Source organism: Cricetulus griseus, chromosome 5, assembly GCF_003668045.3.
Source record: "Cricetulus griseus strain 17A/GY chromosome 5, alternate assembly CriGri-PICRH-1.0, whole genome shotgun sequence".
NCBI classification, from domain to species: Eukaryota; Metazoa; Chordata; class Mammalia; order Rodentia; family Cricetidae; genus Cricetulus; species Cricetulus griseus.
The window spans coordinates 73024667-73044980 of record NC_048598.1 but is presented as its reverse complement, the minus strand read 5'-3'; the positions used below and the strand labels follow the sequence as shown (position 1 = coordinate 73044980).

At 40.1% G+C, this 20314-nt stretch overlaps 1 protein-coding gene across 3 annotated transcripts in view; it reads right to left on the bottom strand.

The window, feature by feature from the left end:
• Positions 1–20314, bottom strand: part of Cntnap5 (contactin associated protein family member 5) — an 897862-nt gene that overhangs the window by 353334 nt on the left and 524214 nt on the right. For all 3 annotated transcript variants that reach the window (XM_035445443.1, XM_035445444.1, XM_035445445.1), the window contains exon 11: positions 7530–7636. In XM_035445443.1, the coding sequence (XP_035301334.1) occupies positions 7530–7636 (107 nt within the window). The remainder of the gene's footprint in view (positions 1–7529; positions 7637–20314) is intronic.

Sequence of the window (20314 nt, the reverse complement as noted above, 5' to 3'; positions counted from 1 at the left end):
TGTGTCTTCAACTAAATAAAAGAGGTGAGAGGACAGGGGAGATTATATTATAGAGAGAAAGCTAGGAAAGCAACAAAAGGAACAAATTAACCTGTAGGAGATGATATGGGAAACTCAAAAATAACTCTGATATTTTCAAAAGGGAGAAAGTCCATCAACTCAAGTGAATACCCTACCTTGCTGCTTCCAGTCTTTGATAAAAAAAAAAACATGGCATAGATATTGTTGGCAAAACTTGATGCAATCCATATAATAATTATCACCATTTTCCTCACTTTTACTATGATAAAAAGGTTTTAATTCATTTGGTGCAGAGTTCTAATTCTGCTTTGTTGATTTCTGTAGCTTTAAATATTTTCCCATGTCAATAATATTTAGTTTATTGATTATCTATCATCATAGAAAAATGCATAGATGGAGCCAAGAAAGCCAGTGTTCCAGGTAAGTCTGACCAAGCTGCTTGCAGTTTTCATGTACCAATGAGCAGAGTTTCTGGATGAGACATTTGCATATATGAAGTTGCAGGTGGGGTGGGCTTCCAGAGTTTAACATGCTCAGACTTTAAAATGGAGGATTCAAGGTGTCTGGAGATATGGGTTATCCCCATATCTGGGATTTCACTCTCTAAGACTTTTGTTGCTCATGCTTAATGACAGTCTGATAAAGTTCCATGATGAACTCAGGAAATAATCAATTGTTTTGTTTTAATAATTTTAGTACAGTGTTTTGTCATAATTATTTTCTTTTACCCTAATAGCATTTGTCCCTTCCTGTGCCTGTTTTATGAATTAAACTTTAACATAGGTATCATTCCTTCCTAGAAGGGATGAAGATATGCTACATGGACCCTTGGGCTCCCTTTTCCCCTATCACACTAACAGAGAATGGTGCCCCAAGAAACTGAGATTTCTACAGGAATTTCATGCTGTGAAATGGAAAAGGCTGAAGGTTTGGACAAGTCCATGTCTCCTAGAAGAAGACTTCATGCTGTTCTGATAATTCATCAAACCACCTGGCAGGAGAGACTAAGATAGGGATGAGGGTCAGGGCCACACCTCCACTAGGACCGCTTAGCTATGCATACCTCTGGTTCTCTATTTAAGCCTGTACCTCAGGTCGGGACCCTTAAGAAGGCTTCAGGGATCACTGGACCTCCTTGTACCTCTTCTGAATGTGGCCACATTGAGTAAGTCTCCCTTCTCTACTTCTATTACCTGTCCCTTGAACAGGCCTGTTGAAAATGGGTGGCCAGTCCTGGCTTGTCCAGGGGGCTCTCAAGCCTCAGACTTTTACTTTAACTGCTCTGGTAACAGGTACACATGTACAGGAAAAAGCCTCTTATACATGGATTTGGTTCTGTCTATGGTTACAGGGATCTAGTAGAGGTCTTAGAATTTGCCCTATGACCATGGGGGAACTATTATGCAAAACAAAGCAAAAGATACACCAGGTGACATTAAAGTGTGCACAGTGAAGGTCTACTCCCTTCCCTTAGGCCAGTGTCAAGGGGAGTCAACATTACATCCTGTGTCTCAGTCTTACCTCTTTTCTCCCCAGGGCTGTGCACACCCTTGTTTATGACTTCATGAGACTTTGATACCCGAGTCTTAGGCCCAATTCTCTAAGAGATTTCTCCTATGCAACTGAACACATTTTAACCTGTCTTCTTGGTGTATCAATCTCCTTGCAGGTAGTCCAGTGCACTTCCCCACCAACAGCCCTGCTTTGTACCTACTTGTTAATATTTTATTGGCCTTTTCTCCTGAGTGAGAATGAACATGAATGGAACTATCTTCTGGTGTTTCTAGAGAATAAAGTAGGTGTTTGCCTCTCTTCCCATGTTAGGGAAAGTTTCTGAATGATTTGCATTCTGAGCATACCTAGGAATGGCTTCAATCTATACATTTTCTTAGCTCAGTCAATGCCAGGAAACCTTAGATCTGTCTGGCACCCTAGCTGCAGAAACAAACTCACTTCTCCTCTCCATTTTTCTTTGACTCATTGTGATTTTTCTCCAAGCTCTTTCAACAACTACCCAGTCATCCAGACACTGACATCTGGCTACAACAGCTTGCATCTCTTCCTTAACTTACTTTTAACATTTTATCCCCACTGCTCTGTTTGTGTCACATGCATCTCTTCTTTTAAAACTTATTCATCTGACAGAGAGAGAAGAGGAAGTATTGAAGTTCAGAGGCACACATGCCACTGCTCCCATGTGGAGGTAGATATCACTCTGGGGAGTAAGTTCTCACCTTTGACCTTGCTGAGGCTGAGATGTTTCTGCCTTTGTGCAGCCCCCTCCAGGCTGTGTATTCCTGGCTCAGGAGCTTCTAGGAAATTCTTCTGAGTCTGCTTCAAATTTTGCTGCAGGCTTGTATGGCTAGCACTTTACATGTGAAGCTGTGTCTCTGGTCCATGTGGATCTCTTCTATCTCTGAGAATGTTTCCCTTACCAAGGGAAATGCAATGGTTCAGTTGATAATGCACTTCCCTTGCCCAGAAACCATATTTTAAAAAGTAGGCTATGATGGTGTACTTGTAATTCCAGCTCTGGGGAGGTGGACAGAGGTAGATCCCAGAGGTCACCTTAGCATACTTTAGTTCCAGTCCAGTAAGATGTCAGTCTCATAAAACTAGGTGGACCACATCTGACGGTGACATAGGGAGTTTATTTCTGCCCTCCATATGCATATACACAAATGCACTTCCTCCAAAAATAAACATATGTGAAAGATGTTTAACTTTCAGGATCTATCCTTTGACTCCAACACTGTACTGACAGAACTTAATTAAGGAATTTCAGCAATCATACACTCTCCAGTTCCAAGTTTCCCTTTGGACCTCCCTGCAGTTTTTCAGTTATAGTGGTTAGGTCTCCAGGCAAAGATTGTTCCAGGCTGGACTGGTGACAACATCCCCCAAATTTCATCTCTTTTGTATGTGTGTTCTATTCACTCAAGGAGTTAGCCTGGCTTTGCACTTGTTCCTATTCCTGGTCATGTCACAGATAAGGGAGACAAAACATGGTAAGTTCACTCAGCTAGACCTATGTTGCATATCTTGTGATCTGGGAGACCTGAATTTGATACAAGTCTCCCACATCAACCCACACTCGAAGATTTGGTCACCACTTTCTTCATCTTAGAACCCTCCCCAGTGGAGGAAATGGAAAGCAATCCTCCCATGTGTTATTTGAAACATGTGTCCAGGTGGTTGAGAGTTCTAGATGCACCATTCCCATGAGATCTTTTCTTCCCACCACATTCTGTCTTCCCAGCATGCTGTGACTCCCACCATTTGTCTGCTGGTGCAGTTGAAAATAGCACCCAGCATCTCAGGTTCACACAGTCTCCAACTTCAAGACAAGGTTGACTATACTATCAGAGCTGTATTTTAGAAAAGAGATTGATAATAAAACAAGCAACGACAATAAAAATACCAGCAAGTCTGTTCCCAACATTAAAGTGAAAATAACCTATCTAGTTGCCATCTAGTTACCCTGCAACAGAAGGATGTTCCTAATCAGTGGAGCCCCTGTCCATACTCCCAGAAGTTCCTTATTGACCACTTCCTCTTGGATTCCTGCTAGGCTACATGCCTGGGAGCCTTGCTGTATGAAGAACAAGCTCTGATCAATTCAGTCTTTGTGTGATTGTGCTCTGCCAGAAGTTTGTTCATCAAAAAAAAAAAAATACATTTATTTATTTATTTCTGCATGTGTGAGGGGAGGGTGTAAGTCAGAGTGTCAGGGGTCGCCAAACCACCTACAGGAATCAATTCTCTCCTTTCCCCATGTGGGTCTTAGAGGTGAAATTGAGGTCATTGTGCTTGACCAAACAAAAGCCTTTACTAGTGAATAAAAGCATCCTGCTGACTCCCTCTTCTTAACCTTCTCAGTCTCCTCCTCTAAGTCTCCTCTGAAGCCTCCATTGTGTTGAAATGACTTCCCTTTCTTGGGAACAGCACTCCCAGCCTAGTAACAACACACTATGGCATGTGCAGTATTACAAGTTCACACCAGCAGATTGTGGAATAGATCAGTGCTGGAGGGAGATGGGTTGTTTAGTTAGGAAAAAAGCTTGCTCTACCAGTTTGAGGACCTGAATTCAACTGCCAGCACGCTGGAAAATAAAAGTTGTGGGGTATGGGCATTTATCACCAGCACTGGAGAGGAAGAAATGGGATCCCTGGAGCTTACTGCCTTCCTAGTCTAGGTGAATTAGTGAGCCTGAGGTTCAGTGAGAGACTCTGTCTCAAAATATGATTGGAGTAGACTGTAGACAACAACTCAACGAAGTTGAGCTCTCTACATGTGTCCGCACACATACATGCTTGTGCCGGCACACACACACACACACACACACACACACACACACACACACTTCTCCCTTCTCTTCTCTTTCTTCATTCTTCTTGGCTTTTCTTCACTCCATCCTGCTGTCTTCTCATTCCTTCTCTCCCCTCTTGTCCCTCTTCTTCCTTTCTCCATATTTTCTCTTCCCCTTCCTTCTCCCTCTGCTCCCCCTTCCACTCAGTTTGCTTGTTCTCCTTTATTGTCTTTTGTTTTCTTGTCTACTTGAAGTTGGGAACCATCTGCTATTGGAATTGAGGGTAAAGAATGCCAATCTTGATAAAAACTCATATAATACTGTCAATATATGAGTTGAAGCTGAGATAAAGATATGAAAGATACTTTGAAATAGATCAATTTTTGTCAGAATTTTCTCACCATGTACAATCATCCAAATGTGACTACAGGCCTGTTTACCTATAGAGGAACTAGCAAAGCCTCCCTCTTCTTTGATGACTGGTAAGTCTGGGAGCTAGACAGCTTGATATGCTCCCAGTCGATATCTGCTTATTGACTGCCCAAAGCGAGCAGCACTCCATCAAACTTGAGAGAAGAAAGCTGACATCCTTTTGTAAAGCTGAAAAATGACCTGAAAGGCTTTGTTAGGATGTCAAAAATCTATACTGTGAAGAGATTAGAGGAGTCTGAGACCCTGACTGTGCACCTGTAAGTGTCACTAGACACAAGTTAAGCAGATCAAGGACAGCCACTTGATAAGAGGCAGAGACTGCTATGCAACAGCCCTGTCACTTAGCAAGCGGGCTCAGTATATAGCAATCATTAAACACATGACTATGGAAACCGGAATTGCTTGAAAGAGAGTGTGTTGAATGATAAAGGGCACCTTTATGGGAACACTCATTCTACTGTTATACCAGTCATCTGAAAAAAAAAAGTATTTTCCCAAGACTCCCCAACAGGATAAAAGATAATGCCTATTTCAATATTCCAATGTTTATTAAAAAGACATGGTAAATAGTTTTATCTGTTAAGCAATTTTGGAAAAAAAAAAAAAAACAAAAGCAAGTCACAGAAAAGACCTGTGAAGCATACATTTTCTTAAGACTTTGGGTAATTGGAAGCATGAAGTCAGCTCTTTCCCCATGCCCTTTGACCCAATTTCTGAGGAGTAGTCATGAAATACTCCTTTTCATGGGCTTGGGAAGAAAGCTCAGTTACAAGAGCTTGATGTGCACCAGTCTGTGACCCTGAATTCGGACCTGAGAACTCATGCAAAAGCTAAGCAAAACTGTTGTGTTCCTGCCATTCCAGAGCTTGGCAGTGGACACGCTGATCCTATCGGGTTCAGCCAAAAGAGTCAGTTCCAGGTGAGTTGAGAGGCCCCCATCTCAGAAACAACTGAAGAGACAGGAAATTGACATCAGACATTAATCTCTGGCCTCCAAATAACACCAGTACAAGCAAGCACACATGCACACACATACATGCACACACACACACATACTATAAAAAATAATAATAACAAAAAAACACAGCTTGTGGACTATGCTATGCATCTTTGATTGCTCTGTTCCTAACCTAATGACTGTCATCATTCCTCCTGTCATTAGACATCCTTTTTCCCCAGACATCTTCACTTCTACTTTCACATCACCTGTGTGTATGAATTGATGCATCTAATACAGTCTAGGACCCACATGAGACAAAATGCCTTGAAAATTGAATACTAGACAAACTAGCTAATTCAGCCACACCACTCATGGATATTTACCCAAAGAACCCCAAGTCAATATCCTATAAATATGTGAATATCGCATTATTTGTAGAACTTTTCTTGGTAGTAAAATCAAGGAACCTTCCTAGATGTCTGCAAACAGAGGAACTGATAAAAGAAAATGTAGTTGACACACATGATAAAATTCCTTGTATTCCTGAACAAGGATGGAATTATGCTGACTGCAGGAAAATGGATATATCTCCTTTTCCCGTGTCTGAGCTCAGCCCCCTTCTCCTGTCTCATCACTCTTTAACATTGATATCCTTCTCCAGCTCCTGCTGGATTGCACACAGATTCTCTCCATTACGCTAAGAACTCTTCTCTTTTCTGTTTTCCATCTATAACTAGGATAAAATCAAACCAGGCCTTCATACTGAAGCTTCCCAAATGCCCAGAATTGGCAAGTAGTCATCAAGTCTTATCGCCAATACTCTGGTTCTCACTTCTTGTGGTCTGAATGCATTTCACCTCCTATTGGAGGTGCCATTTGGGTAGTATCTGGCCAATGGAATGTAAGAAGTAACCATGAACCACTTTTTCAACAGAAGCCTTTGAATAACAACCCAGGTTTGTTTCCTCACCATGTCATTCCTTCCCTTAGCAATGGCAACATGCAGATGAGGAGACCTCTGCCATGATGAGGACAATGAGTAAGAAATCCAGCTGATGTCCTGGACACTTGTGGGAATCTGGTGTTGTAGTTCGAATGTGAAGTGTCCCCCATAAGTTCACATTTGAACACTTGTCCCCTGACTTGTGGCTCTATTTGGGAAGATTGCAGAGCCTTTAGCAGGTGGAACTTAACTGGAGGAAATAGTTCTCTGAGGAAGGACCCTGAAGGGGTATAGCTTTACCCCATTTCCTATCCACTCTCTTCTTTGTGAGTGTGGATACAAAATGACCTTTCAGGATTCTGTTCTTTCTACCATGCTTTCCCCAGTTGTTGCCATGTCTTCCTCCTTTGTGATGGTCCTTATCCTTCTGCTGGTGTTAAACAAAATGAACGCTTTCTCTCCAGAGTTGTTTGATCAGACTGCTTTTATCATAGCAACAGGAAAATAACTAAGGCATACATAATGCCACTTGTTATTTACACCAGTGATATACATTAGTTACTTGTTGTAAGAGTACAACTTAGGTTATCAAGACAATGCCATTTTTTTCCCACAGCTCTACTATGTACTTATATCACCATTCTCTCTTCTACTTTAGCATATATCCAGGTTCACTTTGTCTTAATCTTATAAATTCCACAAAGATATGTCTTATGTTGTTGCATTTCCTCTGCTTGCTTTAGTATATGAGGTATAAAATCCTACTGAAAAATTCATGCTAAAGGGATTATCAGTGTCCATACCATGCTGAACAGTTGGGGACCTCACACTGTGTTCTATTAGTTGTGCCCATATACTGTGGGCACACTATGTGAGTACTCACAGTCATGACAGGTGGCACCTGTGTAACCAGTATCACTGCAGTTACAGTCGAAAGTGGTCCAGGATTGGGCACAGTGTCCTCCATGTTCACAGTAGTTTGGCAAACACCTAATGGGAGATAATGCAAAATTAAACAAAACAAGCCAAGACAATTGAAATATAGAGGCAAGCAAATACTTTGAGAGCAGAAAATTTGCTGAAGTCCTATAAGTGTCAGAATGAAATAATATGAAAACCACACAGATCTGCCTATACTACTTCTGAGTAGTGGGAATCTCAGAGAAGAATTATACCTTTAGTTAGAGCTTAAATGGTGTTTCACAAAGAATTAAACAGAAGTGGAAGCACTCTATAGAGTTCTATGTTTATTGTGGCACACGGTGCAGAGGGTTATTACTTTACATTGAATGTATGGTGGATTTTTGAAAGGAAATGAAAAAAGCAAAAGATTACTGCCTGTGCTTCTCTCTGGAGATGGCCAGGAAGCTACCTTAACCTACAGAAACAGAACATGGTTTAATGGTTAGTGTTTTCCACAGTTAATATGCAAGGAAATTTTACCTTTTCAGAAAATGTCAAAGCCATCCTGAAGAACTTTACTAGTTATGCCAAGCCAATATGGTATCCTTTTAACAAAATCTGAGTAAGACATGTCACCTCCCCACCTCCCACCCACCCCCATTTCCCCTAAATCCTGTGAGGATAGCACTGTTTGGAACATCCTCTGACAGGACTCATATCATCTTTGGTAGCCCCACCATTACTTTGCTTCTGAACATTACCCTTTTGTTTAATTTTATTTTTCCCATGTTATGGGTATGAGTGATTTCCTACATGTTTGTATATGTACCACATACATATGTTCCTGATACTGAAAAGGCCTGGAAAAGGTTGTTGGGATACCCTGGAAGTAAAGTTACAGATGGTTGTGTGCCACCATGTGAGTGTTGGGAACTGAACCAGGGTCTTCTTGCAAGAACAGCAAGTACTCTTAGCTGCTGAGTCACCTCTCCAGCCCAGCTTCTGAACATCTCTTACTCTGATCTCACCTTTCTCAAGACTTCCCTGAGGCTGCTTAATTTATGCCCTTTCATCCTATCTTACCAGCTCCCATGCAAATTCAATGAAGTCAAAGTTATCACGGGCCTTTTCCTAGCAGGTAAAAAGGGGTTTATTTTTAAATTGTCTTTTTATATTCATTTGTTTACCTATTTAGTGTGTCTAAATGTGGTAGCAGTGGGCACATGACATGGGGGATGTGTGGAGGTCAGAGGATAACTTGAGGGAGTCAATTCTCTCCTTCCACCATGTGGTTCTCTAGAATTGAACTGAGGTGTTCAGGCTGACAGCAAGTACCTTTACCATCTGAGGCACCTACTGCCTCAACAAAGCACTTATTGCTTTACCAATGGAAAGATAAACAAAGAATGGTAACCAATGCTTTTTTAATATTTCTTTTAGTTACGATGCCAAAAAATAGCCTGATATTGGTGACTTATACTATGGAATACAAGATCCCAACATCTGCTATGGTCATGACTTCACACATATGAAAAATGTAAAAGTTATATGGATAAAGATCTGGAGGGAGAAGGCTTGGGGAAAGCTGTCAGAATTACTTGCCTCTTTGAGCACATCTTTAATAAGCCTCCCACAGACCTTGCACTGGTGTTAATAAACTCAATTTAGCACTGAAAATGTAAGCTACAAAGTCATTTGTCTATGGTCACTGAAAAAATCAATGATGTATTTCTGGGAGGGAAAAACATACTTGGGAAATGGGGAAAAAATCTAATAGTCCTAGAATAAGAAGCAAAATGAGTGAGAACATGCAGAGTTGCCTTACAGACAGCTGCATTTGGGACCAATGCACAGGATCATCTCAACACAGACAGTTGACACAAGATTTATAAGCCTGATTTGCTTATTTAAGAAGGCTATTTTATGAGCATGATTTAAAGATTCTTCAATCAGTTCATTTTAACTGTTGTTTTATTTCTTTTCTCCCCTCTGCTTGGCACAAACAGATTGTTTTAGAATCAACACAGAAAGGGAATGTCCTAGAGCTAAAAGGGGAACAAACAGTGTGTGTGTGTGGATACTGGTAGTCTCAGGCATAAGGCTATTAATTCAAATTGTCATGGTGGAAAGTTGGGAGACAACTCAGTAAATACTGGTAAAATACTGGTGGCACAAGTATGAAGAAAAGAGTTTGAATGTCATAGTCCAGACAAGTCAGCCCACTTGTAATCTTTGTAACCAGGAGACACAGACAGGGTATATCTCCAGGGCAAGCTGCTGAGATAGAAAATAAAATCCATTCATGGTAGTGTTCGGTGGGAACTCCTGACTCTGGATGTAAAGTAGAAGTCAATGAAGGAAGATATCCTATGCCAACCTCTGACCTCCACATGCACACTCACCTAAAAAACAAAATGTGAACCCGCACGCACTCATCATGCACAACTCCCCCTTTCTCCAACATACATGAATATTGTTTTAAAAGATCTGAACATGTGTGACTGCTCAGTGCAGTTTTTCAGTATAAATATAACAACTTTGTTGACTTTCCAAGAAGCTAGACAAGCTTACATAGTGAGTGCTTGTCTTGCAGAGCATGGCAGATACACTGAGAGACATCTTGTCTCTGTAATATCAGAGTGCATAAGAGTTTAAGACGATGACAGGAAGACTTCAAAGAAAACATTATATATGGAAGCCGGAGAAAATTCAATAATGATAAAAAGAAAAATATAACTCAAAAAATATCCCCCCAAATCAAAATTTTTCTGGGGCCAGGGAGATGGCTGTTTCTAGCTGTGCAAGCAAAGGACCTGACATTGAGTCACAGCACCCAGGTAAAAAGGCAAGACATGGCCACATGTGTCTATAATGATATCTCTGGGGAGGTAGAAACAAGCAGCCTCCTGGTACTCACTGACCTACCAGTAACATAGACCCATTTTGATCCTAGTGATAGGGAAAAGATCAGGGGAGCTCTCCATGTGTAGCTTGTCTTTTACAGGGCCAGGCTGAAGGTTAGTCTGGGGGAACGTATATGAATACAAAATGATTTGAGGTAGTTCAGGAAAGTGAAGATTGGCAGTTTAACTATAATTTGAACAGGGTTCATAAAGAAATATAATATTGTTTCTTCTATTAACAATCAAATTGCCATGTAATAAACCAAAAGCCCCAGAGAAACCATATCTCCAAAATCCAACCAAACAAACAAACAAAAAGATTCACACTGTTGATGGGTGGCTACATTGTGCAGAATATGAGGGTGGCAGCACCTTGCAGAACTAAAGATTCTTCACTTCATGATAAACAGAAAGCAGAGGGAAAGGGGGCATTCCATGAGGGCTGGGGAGAGGGCTTAGTGGCTTGCTATGCAAGCATGAGGATCTGAGTTTGAATCCTTGGCACCCATGTAAAAATCCAAGAATTGCACATATACACTTGTAACTCCAGACTATCAAGGGCAGAGTCAAGAAGATTACTAAGGCTTTCTGGCTACCAGCCCAGCTCTGGGTTCAGTGAGAGACTGAAACCTGCTTCAAAGAAATAATATGGAGACTAATAGAGCAGGATATCCAATATCTTTCTCTGTTTCGTACATGTGTATGTACTATTCCATGCACGTTCTAATTCACCACACACACCTACACACATGCACAAAAACGAAAGAAGGTACCACAGAATGAATGTATCTGAGTAGAGGAGTTAAGATGTTGCTTCTTCCTTTGTGGTATTTAGGGATGCAGATGAAGAATGCTTGATTTTGACCGGCTCTGGCCATTGACTTGGACTGTTGAGCTCAAACAAACTCATTACCAAAGAGTTTATAAATAATTGTCCCAACTGGATCAGAAGTAGAATATGTCTATATTAGGAAAATTAAAGGTGATTTGGAAGAAATATCCAGCAATACTGATGAAATTTGTGCATAATTTTTGCTTTAAAAATATACACTCTTTTTTTTTTTTTTTTTTTTTTTTTTTTTTGCTAGGCATGGTGGTACATTCTCTTAATCCCAGCACTGGGAAGACAGAGGCAGGCAGATCTTCATGAGTTCAAGGCCAGCCTGCTCTACAGTACATGTTAGGAGCAGAACTGCTAAGATGGTTACACAAAGGAATCTTGTCTAGAAAACAACAACAACAATGAATTACATTATTCCGTGGCTTTCCCTTGAGACTATAACCCTGTTTGTGTGTTTCTTACTTTCTATCATTCTTCTATGAGAAGACCACACCCACAATCTTTTTTTATGTAATTTTTTATTAGTTCAAATTATGAACAAGCTTGCTTTACATGTCAATCCCTTCTCCCTCTCCCTCCCCTCCCCTCCCCCTGACCTGCCACCCACCCCATCCACCCTCCACTCCCCAGGCAGGGTAGGGCCATCATCCTGGGCCAGGCCTAGGCCCTCCCCCATGTGTCCAGGCCGAGAGTGCATCCCTTCACATAGGATGGGTTCTCAAATCCCTTCTTAAACGAGGGAAAAATACTAATCCACTATCAGGGGCCCCCTAGAGTACAGAGGTCTCCTAATTGACATCCATGTTCAGGGGTCTGGATCAGTCCTGTACTGGCCTTCAAGACAGCAGTGTGGGATCCATGTGCTCCCCCTTGTACAGGCCAGCTGTTTCTGTGGTTTTCACCAGCCTGGTACTGACCCCTTTGATCTTCATTCCTCCCTCTCTGCAGCTAAGTTCCAGAGTTCAGTTCAGTGTATATCTGTACAACCACAATCTTGGTCATTGCTTTTTTCTGAGAGCTTTCTTTTTCCTTAATTCTTGTGCAATGAGCCTACATTAAAATATTCATTAAGTTCCAATTTCACTTTATAAATACACATTTATATTTTAGCAATGTAAAATGTGCTGTGAAATTCAACTTACCCATTTATCTTACCTTAAATACCATAATCTTTAACCAAATATTCAATGATAGATAACCTGAATATTCTAATTGTTTTTAAGCAAACATTATTTTTTTGTCTGGATTTCACCAAGTATTTCCAGAGATACCATTGGATATTGACTTTCTCACAGGTTTATTCTGCCAATAACATCTAAACAAAATTTGACATGTGTTCACAATTACAACGAGATTTGACCTTCATAGTGTTGTTTTGCATTCTACAGATGAAAAATATGAAACCTAGATGATGGCAGAAAAACAGCCCTGTAGTCAGGTCTGTAAGCTGCCATGCCTGAGAAGGCAATACACACTAGCTTTCTCCTTTTCTATGTCAGAGGCTCATCTTCAAAGTGAGCTCCAAGGGTGCAAACTAGGGCCTCACTTTGCCAAGGAGAAAGGAGAAAAATCTTCATAGAGATTGCAGAGATTCGACTGACAGTAAAGGAAGGTATCAGATTGGATGCCTTAAAGATATTTTGAGAACTAGGGCAATAGTTCATTTGGGAAATTATAGGACTGTAGTTGTTTGTTTTGTTTGTATGTGCGTTTTTAACTTTTGGGGGGCCTGCCATCCAGCTCCCAAATAAATAAACCAAGATTATTCTTAATACCAGGCCTTAGCTTGGCTTCTCTCTAGACATCTTTTCTTAACTTAAATTAACCTGTTTCTCCTTAACTGCGTTTTGCCTCTGGTTTTTTTAACCTTTCTTTATTCTATATATCTTGCTTTCCTTCTCACTGATGGCTGGCTGTGTGGCTGCATGGTTTGGCCCTGGAGTCCCCTCTCCTTCTCCTTTTGTAGCTCTTCTCTCTTCTCTGGAGTCTAGAATTATCCTCCTATTTTTTATCTGCCTCACAGCTCCACCTTTCCTCTCTCCTGCCTAGCTTATGGCCATTCAGCTCTTTGTTAGAACAATCAAGTGTTTTAGGCAGGCAAGGAAACACAGCTTGATCTTGATCGAGTTAAACAAATGCAACATAAAATACATCTTTGCATAATTAAACTAATATTCCAAAGCATAAACAAATGTAACACATCTTAAACTAATATTCCATAACAGGAAACTGTCATGCAAACCTCAGGCCCTTAATTTAATAATACTCCAAGCCCACTGAAACAGAAAAATATTGTGGACCTGTTGGCACACACTGGAAATATCAATACTGGGGATCTGGAGACAGGCATATCACTGAGACTTTCAAGACAGCCACCCTAGCCTTATCTTCCAGCTCCCAGTCCCAAGAACAGACATTGTTTCAAAAAAATGGAATCAGACCCAACATTGTTGCTCTGGCCTCCACACACAGATGAATACACACACATACTTGTGTATATATGTGCACATGAGCATGAATGTATTCACACAAAAGAAATCTTGGTACAAAGAGGTTTTTAACAATATTAAAATGGTTATATATATATATTATATATATAAATATATATATTATATATCCTAAAAATATAGTGAGCAAAAGGCAGCCCCTTCCATAATCCTAAACTTTACACTATTCAGGTGACAGGGTTTTCTACATTATATCTGAATTGATGTAGTTTATTTCTTGTCCTTATTATTATTAGAAGGCAATATCAATTAGACTCTCTACTTTCAGAAGAACTGTACAAGTGATAGCAGCTCATACAATGAAGCTGTTAAACCTGAATTTATCAGTGTTAAAACAATACACAATATTTTGGGTCATTTAAGAACACATAAGTGTTCTTTATATTCAGCAATAAAGAAAACTTTAGGAGTTCCATTAAATGCTGGGCCACTAGCTCTCAAAAGTCCTGCAAGTAGATCAAGATCTATTGAGATGGCCTCTATGCTCTCAGAATGTCTTTTCAAGTGACCCACTGTGGACAGTATGATACCTTGACTGAGTCCCCTTCACAAATAGCTTCACCAGGGCCATGATGAGCATCATACCCAGGCTTTATCACTCAACAAGTTAAACATGTTCCTTATGAATGCAACTGCTTTATCCAAGAAATTTCTCAATTTAATATCAAAATTCAAATAATCAGACATAATACTTAGGGGTAAAGAAAAATATGGTACTGAAAGTCCCAAGTGAGTCTCTCTGTTTATATTTATTTACTTTTATTTATTTTATTTTCTTCCTAGCCTGGAGCTTGCCAAGTAGCTAGGCTGGCCAGCCAGTGAGCCCCAGTGATCAATTTAGCTGTCTTCCTAGAGCTGGGCTTACAAGTACAAGGCACCTAAGCTGTCATTTTACCCCTGGATTCTGGTTATTAAATTCAGTGCTCTGTATTTAAAAGTCAAGCACAATGACAGCTAATCCAGTCCTCAAAATTTTACTTTCTTTTTCTTTTCCAGAAAGAAAACTGTCTCTATTTAATTTCAGATATCAAACAATCTTGTAAATACTTCTGTTAAATTCTAGTCACTAGGGATATAAACCAGTCTCCCAGCCAACTGTAGCTAAAGGAAATCTCTGTTTTCCCTAGACTGTGATTGCTTCTCTCTCTCTCTCTCTCTCTCTCTCTCTCTCTCTCTCTCTCTCTCTCCTTATTCTTTCATTAGCTGATTTTCTCTAACCCGTGGTGTTCACATCCTTTAGACCAGTATTTTGTAATGACTGTTCTCTTGTTTTGGGGATTAGATACCAATCACAAAGATTTATTCACTCATTTTCTTTTGAGTACTACTAAAGAATCTCTTTTAGATTCCATATTAGTCCACTATTTTCTTTTCTCTCCAGCTCTGCTATCATGAGCTGCTGCATAGATCCATGTAACTCTGGGACACCGACAGATACACACTCCATCAGGTGACACAGGGTCACACTATGGAGCTCTGACAGATAAAGAACTTGCTATGTAGACAAAGTTAGATTGAGCGCACCGAAACTCATCAGCCTCTGCCTCCCTTGTTCAGGGAATAAAAGCATATACCAACTCCCTGGGATTTATATCACTTTTAAAATCAGAAAGAAACCTCACGAATCATGTGTTCACATAAAAGCCACTCTTTACGCCTCCAGATCTTCCACAGCTGTCCCCCCACCCCTGACTCCTGTTTCTGATTCCAAATCTTATTCTCACTCTAATCACAAGTAGTAGTACCACTGCCCTTCCTGCTGTTTCCACACAACAATAAGCCAGGCCCCATGTGCAAGCTTTTCGTCACGGTGGCAAAATACTCCATATAAATACTTAATGGAGGAAAATATATTTCAGTTTCTGTTCCCATCCATCATGGTGAGAGGGTAAGCAGAGAAGTTCCTATGAGGGCAGCCAAGAAAGAAAGGGAGGGACAATCGGAGACAAGATTCAATCCCAAAGACACACCTCCAGTAACATATTATCTTCCAGTTAAACTTTATCTCTTAAGGTCACCAGCAGAAGACTGAGCCATCAATTCAACAGCCTACAAGTCCACATCTTGAAATAATGGTTCATAAATATTTGTGCATATGTTCAAAAGTATCTGCAAAATTATTAACAAGGATAACAATCGTAAAAGCTAAGATAGAAATATAGCCTACCATTTTTTGGATGGAGAAATGGCAGTACAACCACACTATGGGATGCTGAGGCTACAATGCTAAACTAAAATGAAGAGTTGTGTCCGAATATAAGGATCGGGAAGTCTCCCAATGGACAGCATGCTGGTGGGGCATAAGAAATAGCACAGTAGGCTTTGTGCTAGTAAGTGAAACACCCTCTATGGATATACCTCAGTAGATCACTTGCAAAGGATTGATTTCACTAGAACCATATAAAATAAAAGCATGCCTGAGCTTGCCTATAACCCCATTACTGGGGGTTGTGGGGGGTGACAAGTGGATTTGTATCAGCTTAGCCTACCAGCTTAACCTGAACATCAAGCTTCTGGTTTAGTAAGAGACCCTGTCTCAAAGCAATAAGTCAGAGAATAATAGAGAAAGACAGTCATGTCCTGCTGTAACCTCCACATGCAATCACATAGGCACAGGCAGCCCTGCACTCACATGCATGTGTCACATGTACAATATGCAAAGTAAATGTGTAGTTTTGTTGTTACAACCACTGTTGTTATTTAGAAAGAATAAGACCTGGGAGAAACAGAATTTTTATGTATTAGCAATGGTTAAGTGTGAGAACAGAAACAGGTTTTTGTTATATTATTGTGCTATGAGAAATGAATCTAGGACTTCATGCACACGAGGCAAGCACTGTGCTAAATTCTTGGCTCTAAAACGTCTAGCTTAACATTTAAAAATGCCTGTGCCACACCTAATATTTTACAGTTGGTCTGGAAGTCATGTTTTACTTCCCAACAAGAACTCAGATAGATGGGAATATATCCCTGGACCATGGAATAAGCACTGTAGAATGTAATTACATAAATTAAGATGACTGCAGGGTCACCAGTGATAGAATGCTGACAGACCAGTCTTGTATATGTAGAAAGTCATTGTCTGAAGCATCTTGAGTAAATGCAAACATCAGTTTCATTTACACAGTGCAACTGTATTTTGTTTATAGATATACATATAGATATATAGATAGATATGGATAGATATAGATATATGTGTGTTTGTATGTATGTATATGTATATGCATATATATATATATATATATATATATATATATATATATATGATTGTGGTGTATGTATTTGTGTGTGGGGGGGTGTTTCCCTGAGTGGCAAGAGCTTTATACATTTTTATATTTTTATCAGCCAATAGTAAGAGAAACATGTACATTTAGGAAATGTCTTCGACCTGAAGATAGAACTAACTGGACCAAACAAAGATAAGGGGAGGTGCCACAGTGCCTGAACAGGAGAGCATTGAAATTGTGAGAAAGACAGCATTTCAGTGGACCTGCCAAGCATACTTTGGGATTATTGCTAGGGCTAGGTTCCCGTAGCAACTATAGGCTGTACAGTGGAGACTCCCTTTATATAAAACCCCAAGGCCTAGTGGATCCTCTCATTTTCACCTAGAGTAGAGCTGACATTCATGTCCTCTCTGCTGTCTTCTCTGACTCTAGAAGTAAAATTAAGTAGGTGAGGCCTATGCTCCTCTGGAAGGAAGCCCAACTGGTAATACACTCCTAATGACCTCCATTCGTTATAGTCCTCTATTGATCTGGGAAAATTTTAAAAGTCACTTGTGAACATTAACATAAAATGCTCCTCTGTCTAAAGAAAGAAGCACAGTGGTTAAGAATTTGCCATAAAGTTAGTCATTCATACGGAGGTGCTCTAAAGAACAGCCCACTCCTCTAAAATTCTCATTTGAACCCATCTAATGAAAGCCACTTTGTTAAAGAGTAAATCACACTAAAAGCAGTTTATTTCCAGAGAAGCATAAGAAAATACCTTCTTACTATTAACCCATGTTGTCCAGTTCTTATAAGAGGCTAGATGGACAGGACCACTGCTGGTATTCCTCTCCGTTTCCAAAAGTTCAGACGCTTGATGTTACGAGACTTCTTTCATTTTTTTTAAATTATGCTTATGCCTGTGTGTATGAGCATGCACATGTAAGTGTGGTGCCTGAGATGGCTAGAAGATCGTGTTGGATCCCTGGAATTAACAGGTAGTTATGAGCTGTCTGACATGGATGCTGGGAGGCTTACTCAGTTCTCCTACAAGACCAGTAAGTGTTCTTAACTACCAAGCATCTTTCCAACCCCAGAGCAATGCTCTGTACATTATTCTGTATGTACATGCACTTCATCATCCCCCTTTTAAGAATTCATATTCCTCTACATGAAGTTGAAGCTCAGTTCCAATTTCTATATGCTATCCTTAGGAACCAAAGAACAAAACATTTCAATAGTCTTCAAAAGGCAAGCTGATTAATGTAAGCTATTTAATGATGCTCATACATTAAAATCAGCTAGGTTGCCTTCCTTTGTCTGTTCCCTTTAATTAGCAACCAACTGCATTGATCTTGTTTTGGCCAGATAGCTTTTTCACAAAAGCTTTTGAAACCCTTTCTGTGCCTCTCCAGTATACCAATTATCATAATCCCATTTTACCCCCATGGTTGGGTCTTCATTATAATTGAAATGTGTTGTAATTACAGCAGATGCAGACATTAAGGAATTAAGGGAATAAAAAGAGAACTTGTCAGAAGTCAGTCTCCTAAATTTTTCAGGGTCTGTCTCACAGCAGAGAGTCCCACTGTGGATTATTGCTGGGGAAATCCTCAGATAATGGGCTTGTGGTGGTGGTCAGAGGAGCCTGCACACTCATCAGCAATGCTAGAACAGCACTGATGATAAGAGTGCTGAGCCTTGGATGGAGGCAAAATGCACTCCCTTCACTGCAAGCTGACAACAACTAAGCTTCATGCCACCCCTCCCCCAGCAACTGAATACCTAAAGTTGATAATCTTGCGCTGTCCAGGACTTTTTCAAGGCCACTTCTTCAAAGCAGAGAGCCTTCGGGATCAGAATAATTCTCAAAGGTATTTCAAAACTGTTAACAAGAGAAGCAAGAGCAGGGGAAATCTATGCCTTTTGAGATAGGATAGAGTAGAGAAAGGTAGCGGAACAGTAGGGGTGGACATGTTTTTTCTCTCTGCTCTTGACTAGAGATGTGGTGTATCTAGCTTTTTGTTTGTTTGTTTGTTTGTTTTTGTTTTTTGGAGACAGGGTTTCTCTGTGTAGCTTTGGAGCCTATCCTGACACTCACTCTGGAGACCAGGCTGGCCTTGAACTCACAGAGATCTGCCTGCCTCTGCCTCCCGAGTGCTGGGATTAAAGGCATGCACCACCAAGCCCAGTTTATCTAGCTGTTTTAACCTCTGGCTGTCTGGAATACCATTCTAATATGGACTGCAACCTGGAGCTATGACATAGAATTACAATAAACTATCCTTTAGGTTACTTTTGTCAGGGTGACTTATCACAATATCCAGGGCATGAAACTAAGACCCTAAAACAATATAGGGGCTCCATCATGTAACTCAAGCAGAGATGGTTTCTATATGTATTTTCATCTGACATCAGAGCTGGAAGGTTCCAGATTCAGGGAAAATATAAATTTTTATTATTTCCTTTTGTTATTATTCTACCTTGTTTCTGTCCTGGTGTAAATATTTTTAGTCATTTCATAAGATTTAAATGAAAATTTTTAGATGTGTGATGTATCAGTTTTATAAAGTATGCTCATTTTGTGTTTGGAGAAACTCTGGGAGGCCTTGTAAGTAATCTATTCACTCTGGATTGCTGGGACTTTCTGGCACATATGTTTTGTAGGTAGATTAGACAAGGTAAACATACAACTATTGCCCAGTCTCATTCTCATAAACGTAACCATGGAACACTCTCCTGCCACATGTCCTTTGCATGGCATAAGAATGAACCAACAACAAGGGAAAGGATGAACATGAATTCAGAGAAATGCCATGTTATTCCAAATGGGAATGTTGACAATAATATAAGTCATGTATGCCCATGTATAGACACACCATTCTCAGTCTAAATTAAAGAAGTAATCATATCTATGTCTGAAGCTTCCTACTCCATCCTACTGAAAAGTATCTGCTACAAATAAGGCAGATGAAACTAGAAAAAGAAAGCTTCTTATCAGTGCAAATCACAATGTAATTCGTATTCAACTGAAACAGGAGAGCGAAACAATGCAAGTGAATGAGGTGTGCCTCTCCTCACCCATTGAGACCTTGATTTTACAAACCAAGTTTGGAAATGTTTAATTGAATCTTCAAGTATTGATCTTATCTGTTATAGATATTCCTAGAATATGATTTGACAGGAAAAAATGGTTTTAGTTGATGAAAAACATTTAGAGCAGAATGTCTCATTGATATATAGGCCTGTATTTCAGTTACTTGGGCGTCTGCAGTAAGATGATCTCACATTCAAGGGCAGCA